This window comes from Hippichthys cyanospilos, chromosome 22 (assembly GCF_059441005.1).
Source record: "Hippichthys cyanospilos isolate Australia breed blue-spotted pipefish chromosome 22, RoL_Hcya_1.0, whole genome shotgun sequence".
Lineage (NCBI taxonomy): Eukaryota > Metazoa > Chordata > Actinopteri > Syngnathiformes > Syngnathidae > Hippichthys > Hippichthys cyanospilos.
The window spans coordinates 8,573,403-8,581,666 of NC_142390.1; the positions used below are offsets into that span (position 1 = coordinate 8,573,403).

Consider the following 8,264-nt stretch of genomic DNA (forward strand, 5'->3'; position numbering starts at 1 on the left):
AGGTAAGCAGAAACGGCGCCAGGCTTGATTTGACGCCTTCTGAGGAAACGGTCCCCCTAGGTGGAGCAAAACTGGGCCACCCTCCAGAGCGGCGAGATGACGATCCAAACCACGCAGGCATCCGAGGCCACCCAGGCGGTGGCGTCACTGGCGGAAGCCGCCGTCGCTGCCAGTCACGAGATACAGCCGGGAGCCACCGTCACCATGGCCATCAACAGGTCAGGAATGCTGCCATTTTGAAGGCTCCTATCATCCAATCGTATCCATCTTTAAAACTCCCATCAGCAAAACATGGCAGCAGAGCTCCAAGTATTCCAAATGAAAGGTACACAAAAAACATTTTTCAAAACCATCACATCATGCCAACAGATGGCGCTGAATGTAAACATTAATTTTCACCCAATTAGAGCCTGAAGAAAGCCAGATGCAAATAAAAGGCTGCGTTTGGAACATACTCACTTATTTCCTCCAACCCAATCATGCGTAGTAGTTCTTATATACACTTAAATAAATGAACTAAATTTTAAGTTAAAATTTGGCTTTATCGCATTTTCAAACATCTAACATTGCAGAACTTTTAACCATAAATGTATAGTAATAACAACTCACCAAAATCTTCTGGCGCTAATAGCCAAATTGTTAGATAACATGAAATGCAAGTACAGTCGGCCCCCGGTTTACGAACACCCTCTTTTACGAACATTTCGACTTACGAGCGTGGTCCGCGGAGTTTTTTGTCCCCCACTTACGCACAGACCATTGGCCTTACGAGCAATCTAACATGCAGGCTCTTGTATTGTTCATATATTTTCGCTTTGCCACGTCATCAAAATCAGTAGTTAAAGCTTGTCATGGTAACGTGGAACGATATTGCTCTTACAATGTCACAGTCACTGTCTCAGTCACGGTGTCAGTCACGGTCTCACTCACGGAGATGCTATTGGCCGGCGTCACGTCAATCACAGAAATGCCGATATGCTATTGGCCGAACGCCTTTATCTAGCTTGATGGCACAGCTGGTCGGGACGGAAGGAAGGAGAGAAAATCAGTCAAAAACAGAAGGAAGGAATGTTGTGAAGACTTTGCAAACTTTATCTGTTAGACATGGCTTCTAAAATTGTAAGTGGCGGTAAAGGAAGAAGTAAGAGGATGATGACAATAGAAACCAAGCAGGAGATAATAAAAAAATACGAAGGAGGCCCGTGCATAGTTAACCTTGCTCGTGAGTATGGACGGAACCGCTCGGCAATCTTCTAAGGGCAAGACTTTCCTTGCCGGGGGACGATCGACAACAAAATGGAGAGGCTTCTTCTATTATGGATTAAAGAGAAGGAAATCGCCGGTGATATGTTTTAGTTTGAGAGAAAAGTTCTTGTTGAAGAAAATAAATAAATAAATTCTGCAGGTTGGTCTCTGTTCACGTCTCCACTCAGCTCAAGTCACGTCGCCCCAGAGGAAAATGTCATTTATCCTTTGTTTATCCATGCTTGTTTTATTAACTGTACAGTAGATTATGGTACTAATTTTAAATATGCGTGTAAATTCGTTATGGTTTTAACTATGATTTCGCCACGCGTTGCCAGTCAATATGGACGTACAATTGACCTTGCTTTGCTACATTAACGAACACATCTGCTCATGCATGACACGGTAACGCTGATATGCTATTGCTCTTACAATGTCACAGTCACTGTTTAGTCACGGTGTCAGTCACGGAGATGCCGATATGCTATTAGTCGAACGCCTTCATCTAGCTTGATGGCACAGCTGGTCGGGACGGAAGGAAAGAGAGAAAATCAGTCAAAAACGTAAGGAAGGAATGTTGTTAAGACTTTGCAAACTCTATCTGTTAGACATGCTTCTAAAATTGCTAGTGGCGGTAAAGGAAGAAGTAAGAGGATGATGACAATAGAAACAAAGCAGGAGATAATAAAAAAAATACGAAGGAGGCGCACGCATGGTTAACCTTCCTCGTGAGTATGGCCGTAACCGGTCGGCAATCTTCTAAGGGCAAGACTTTCCTTGCCGGGGGACGGACCTCGATCGACAACAAAATTGAGAGGCTTCTTCTATTATGGATTAAAGAGAAGGAAATCGCCGGTGATATGTTCTAGTTTGAGAAAAGTTCCCGTTTAAGAAAATAAATAAATAAATTCTGCGGGTTGGTCTCTGCTCCCCTCCGCCTCCACCCAGCTCAAGTCACGTCGCCCCAAAGGTAAATGTCATTTTTCCTTTGTATATTTATGTTGTTTAATTTAACTGTACAGTAGGTTATGTTACTCATTTTTAATATGTGTATAAAGTCGTGATGTTTTTACCTAAGGTTTTTGCACGCGTTGCACGCATTCACAAATTAACATAGGTTTGGATTGCCCGTCATACGAGCAGTTCGAGTTACCTAAGGTTTTTGCACACGTTGCACGCATTCACGAATTAACATAGGTTTGGATTGCCCGTCATACGAGCAGTTCGAGTTACGAGCGTAGCCGCTGAACGGATTAAGTTTGTAACACGGGGGCCCACTGTATTGTATTTTCCGGCCTATGAGCCGCACAATGTGTTTGTTTTTTCCCCCAATATAACTCAGACACACTCATTGTTACAATACAGCACTTACACAAGAGTAACATGCCTATTGCGTTCGCTGGTGGAGAGTGCCTTCGAATGAGTAAAATAGCAGTTAAAATTCATAATCAATTATTGGATGGTTGCCTTCTTACTTCCTTTGTTTAGTGAGAAATAACCCCCTGGTGGCTGGTTTTATTTTATTTTTTTCTGAGTGTTGGGGGATGTCATCGTCACGTAGAGGTTAAATCCCCGACCTCCCGGGGTTCCCACGGCATGCTTGTCAAATTCACTCTTAGTTATGGGACAGGATAAAACATTGAGAGAAGTATGATCGTGCAGCAAGGAGAAAAACAAACTTGGAATAGATTCATAGCCATTGGTATTTATCTTTTCCATAGACGTACACATTGTTTACATTTATGAAAAGAAAACTGTCAACGTTATTGGTTACTACAGACTCCAAAATTGGAGAAGTAGTGGAGAGTCGATAGAATGGTAACTTTCTTCCGATAAAACATTGCATACATTTTTTTTTTTTTTTTTTTTTGAGTAGTCTAGAACAGATGAATGGTGTTTCCATTCATTTCAATGGGGGAAAATGATTTGAGATGTTGTATTCCATTCAAACAAAACGAATCCCCTTAAAATTCAAATATCGTCAGCTTCTTTAATTATTTCTCGGACATTCTGAGTATAGAGACAACACTCGTCGCTAAGCGAAGATGATACCATGTAAGCAGGTTTCCCAGCATCAAAGTGACTATGTCACAAGTGGTTTTGTCCCAGTGGGGCTTGTTACCTGCACCCACCTGAGTCTTCCCACCTCCACACATTTACCCCCCCCCCCCACACACACACACACACACACACACACACACACAAATTAATATCCGTATGCTAATTCTGCCCGGTCATGATTTGGTTAATCAAACGCCTTTGTTAAATAGATGTTGCACCTGCCACCTTAAGAGAGCTGTGACAGATTCTAAGTTGAGACTGGAAAAGCCTCTTAAACTCATGCCCTACCCCCAAACACACTCACACACACACACACACACACACACACACACACACACACACACATTTCTCAAATAACCCCAACCAGAAAGCGAGTGCTTCTTCTACATTGACTGATTAAAGCCCTGCAAAATTTACTCTGTGTGTGTGTGTGTGTGTGTGTATATGTGTTTTTTTTTTTCTTTACACACTGTGCTTCATGATTTTTGTCTGTAGCGAGGCAGCGGCCCACGCTGTGGCAACGCTGGCAGAGGCTACGCTTCAAGGCGGGGGGCAGATCGTGCTAGCTGAGACAGCGGCCGCCGTTGGAGCGCTAGCAGGGGTGCAGGACGCAACAGGTATTTTTTTTTTCATGCTCACTAAGCCCTTCCCGCCAGTAGAGGGCAAACATCTGAGAGAAAAATCACTGATATACACTGGATACGTTCCAGTTTTCACCCACGCTCAGACTTTAAACCTTGTCCGTTGTTTTGACCATTTTTGGGGTCACCATTTGGGTGACATTTCAGCTCCCTTGTGTCCTTTTTTCCAAGGCTTTCCCTTTGATGTGTAATGTCTATAATGTAAAGCTCAATGGATTGGACATAAGGCCGCACAAGGTTTAAACACATTTATCCTTAGCCTAATGCTAATGTATAATGCAAAACCATATTGACATGCTAAGGAAACTACCATTGCTATTTAAACTCAAATGGAGCCACAACACTTTCAGGCGGAACATAACAAAATAACTGGAGGTTCTAAAGATGAACAGCAAGATATTTTAAAAAAAATGTAATGCATAAAATTCGCAGCCTCGTGGCAGCCAATTAGCGTGGCAAAGTTTTAAGCTTCCTTTCGCGGGCTCTTTTGAGGTTAATCTACTCTATGCTGATGTGACAGATGGCGGCTGTTAGGCACACGTCTTGTTGCGTCACACAGTCTTCACAGTATCTCATGATAGCTGAGGTTATTATGGCATTAATTTCAATAAAAGAAGCGGGCAGACTGAACCACCGTACGAATCCATATTTGTTCACACAGGAATATTGCTAAAATGGAGAAAATCATGTAAAAGTTATGTCTCCGTACCTCGAGTACCTCGACACCCTTGATTTTTTTTTTTTTTTTTCCCCTTTTTCAAGTTTGGCTAAGAGTGTCTAAAAACTGGTCCAGTAATTTATTAATTTTACCTAAGGTAGTCAATTACTTCAGCATTTAAATACCTAAATTGTTCATAAATTTAGTATTTCATTTATTGATTATCTACCAGCCATTTTTAGACCCTTTGAGAAAAAAAATGGAAAAACTTAAGTACATATGATTTAACCCGTAGCAAAAAAAAAAAAGAATGAATGAGTAAATTCTGAGATTTCAATGGCCAATCAATCAATATAACAAATAAGCTTTAAAAACTTAAATCAATTGAAGGTATGCTGTCACGGGTTCAAAATGGGGGAGACCCTTTGGAGGGTTCCCCCATTTTTAGACCCTCCTTTAGCAATATACTCAGAGGGGGGATTGAAAAACATAAGTACTTGGAATTGAACATTTGAATTTTTAAAAAAAAAAATGTAAAAACACGTCTTTGGGATTGAATGAGTTAGATAATACCGTACATTTTTAGATTTCAATGGCCTCTCAATCAAAATGACAAAAAAGCTTTCAACACTTCAATCAATGGAAGTAAAGCTGTCATGGGTTCCTTGGAAGGCCTCCCCACCCCCACTCCCATTCCCTCCTAAAGAGCTTTGATCCACTCCATACGAGTCCATGTCTTATCAGGGGGACCAGCTGTCAATTGGTGTGACATGTAAACTTCAGCGTTCATGGTGACGTGCGCGCACATGACTTAAAAGTCACTTTCGTTTTAAAGTGACTGCTTGCTAATAGAGCAGTCCTTCTGGCCACTATTGACCTTATCCAGTTAATCACTGGAGTGGAGGGCGCTGTTTGAAGTGCACCGCCTGCTGATTGGCTGGCGTGCACACACGCATGCCGCTTGAGCATCTTAGCCACGATGTCATAGAGGGGCTACTCCACGTCTCCTCCATTCTGTTGCCAATCACTGGCAAGTGGGCTTAGCCGGAGTGGCTACGAAAATTAGCCCTTGAAATTTGAGCTTTTTTTTTTTTTTTTTCCACCTTGTCGAGGTTATCTTGAAAAGAGGATTAAGACAAGCCCAGCTGCTAAGCAACAAAATAGTAACTCAGACCAACCAAGATTGACTTTTCTCTGCTGGCTAAGGGAAGGCTTGCCTTACATTCTCATGCTTGCTAACAATGTTCGCAGCTCAAGCATCCCCGCCTGCTTTTTATTCACTCAGCAACAAAAAGAACCAGTTGGGCGCCACCAACAGCTGGGCCAAGGTCACACTTTCCTGCATCAACAGCTTTATCTAAGGACTGGGGCGAGATGAACTAGGACTGCATAGATGGATAGCAATGCACACTATTCTAAACCAAGAAATAAATACAATGATAACAACCTAATATATTTCACGCACCTTAAACTTTTATTACTTGTCCGTTTTATTCCTCACTCCCCCTGATTCATCGGATTTGTGTCATTCCAGTTTCAAAATGTAGTAAGTAGTCACATCACGAGTGCCTGTATTTCTTTCGTTACGGAAATCTATGATTTTCATGAAATTCTAAGTTTTTCTAACAAAAATGTGTGTGCTTGTGGGGAGGGGGTGGGGCTTCTTTAGGACACAGTCTACAGATTTGTGATGACAGTGCACCAGCTTTGGCACGGTGACATGGACAGATTGGAGGGTGGAGCCTGATGGCCACGTGATGGCATTAATCCCTGCAGGCACTCACAGCTGTTTTTTTTTTTTTTTTTGGGGGGGGGGGGGGTCACTGTTCAATCGTGCCTTTGTTCTGATACGGGCAATATAAAAGACTTTAGACAAATGTGTCTTTTGGTTGAAATTTGAGGACCAACCTAATAATGCCTTTTACAGGTGAATTTAATTTCAAGTGTCAAATAAACTCAGATTTCTTTGAAAAGACCAAGAACAAGGGAGTTAATTGACGATTAATTAATTAAGAAAGTAATTATTGTTTTGATAATCAATTTACTCAGTCCAGGCAGTCAATCCTATGTACCTTTTAAAATGTATTTATTTGAACTATCTGACTAAAGAAGAGTCTAAATGAATAGATTACTTCAGGCAGTTAAGTACAGAAGCACTAAGTAAATAGTACTTGTATACTGAAGTTTCAGATTTTATTTATTTTTTGTAGTCCGTAACAAATGAATCTTGTGATCCCCACCATAAAAATACCAATAATATTCCTGTGTCAATATGACCCGATTGCGTGTTATCAATTTTTATTTGGAAGTTTCCAAATAAAAAAGGTTTTGGACGGTTACTCAAAAAGTAACAAGCCAGTAAATAATTTATGCTCGTGTGTCTGCAATACTTTTGGGTCAGTTTGACCCGAGGTAATTTGCAATCAAGCAAAAGTTTCAGAAGGTTTTTTGTCAACTTGTTAACTAATGAATGTTGTGATCCCCGCCACAAAAATAGTAAAAATATACCTGGGTCAATACGACCCGTAGGCATGTTGAATTATAATTGTCCAAAGCGTTTTGGTTTGGAAACTCACCCACACTGTTACGTTTATTCCTCTACAACAGTCCTGGGTCAATTTGACCCGAGATCACGCTTAATCAGAAGTGTTTTTTGTGTGTGTGCAAACCTGTTTACTATCAAATATTGCGATCCCCTCAAAAATAGCAAGAATATTCCTGTACTACATTAGCACTGAAAAGCCAGGTTCTGGAAAATTTCTGAAATGTTCCTTTGCTTCCAGGTCTGGTCCAGATCCCAGTCAGCATGTACCAGACAGTGGTGACCAGCCTGGCGCAAGGCAACAGGCCCGTGCAAGTGGCCATGGCGCCGGTAGCCACAAGAATAGACAGCACCATGACACTGGACGGCCAAGCGGTGGAGGTGGTCACACTGGAACAATGATCCACCTGCAAGACCCCATCCCGGCTCCCAATTAAATTCATCTTTGCGAGGCGTGACACTACCCGCCATGGTTATTTTGTCAAATGTTTCTTCTTAGGTATTTATTTGCTCTTTAAAACTCACTGAAAAAAAAGAGAACTGAAAAAGGCTTCACCCATACCTGCACTCCTGTCCTTTAAATAAGAGAATAATACTTTTGATCACATCAAAGTACTCAGGTAGTACATTACTCTGCAACAACAATGCGTTTATGTGGTATTTAAACATGTTTGTTCGATTCTTTTCCACAACTGTGCCATTCTGACTTGTCATGTTTAATTCTGTCATCTTTTCAACTTTTTGTGGGATCTATCCATTTGTAAATCCGCTCTGTCAGGATAGACAAGTGTAGTATGTTGTACAGATTATGTAATGATTTGAGGGATTTGTGACTTTGGAATAAAGTGACTTAACATTTTGTTGAGTGTTAACATTTATTTTTATATATATATATATATATATATATATATATATATATATATATATATATATATATATTTAGTCTTAGGAAGAAAAGCAACCATTTAGATCCACTCAGGGCAACTTGTGTGGAAGAAAAACAATTCATGTTAATGGCTAACAAACTTTATTTTCATAAACAAAAACAGTGACCTAACAATTTGCATTTTCATTTGTTACATGTATATACATTGTATTTGTTTTTTTTTTAAAAAAA

At 40.7% G+C, this 8,264-nt stretch overlaps 1 protein-coding gene across 3 annotated transcripts in view; it reads left to right on the top strand.

The window, feature by feature from the left end:
- The window catches only part of nrf1 (nuclear respiratory factor 1), a 21,582-nt gene extending 13,576 nt beyond the window's left edge, over nt 1-8,006 (top strand). For all 3 annotated transcript variants that reach the window (XM_088406256.1, XM_088406257.1, XM_088406255.1), the window contains 4 exons: nt 1-2; nt 61-218; nt 3,802-3,923; nt 7,389-8,006. The exon at nt 1-2 is cut by the window's left edge and continues 307 nt beyond it. In XM_088406256.1, the coding sequence (XP_088262382.1) occupies nt 1-2; nt 61-218; nt 3,802-3,923; nt 7,389-7,549 (443 nt within the window). In that variant the 3' untranslated portion in view covers nt 7,550-8,006. The remainder of the gene's footprint in view (nt 3-60; nt 219-3,801; nt 3,924-7,388) is intronic.
- The last annotated feature ends 258 nt before the right edge of the window (nt 8,007-8,264 follow it).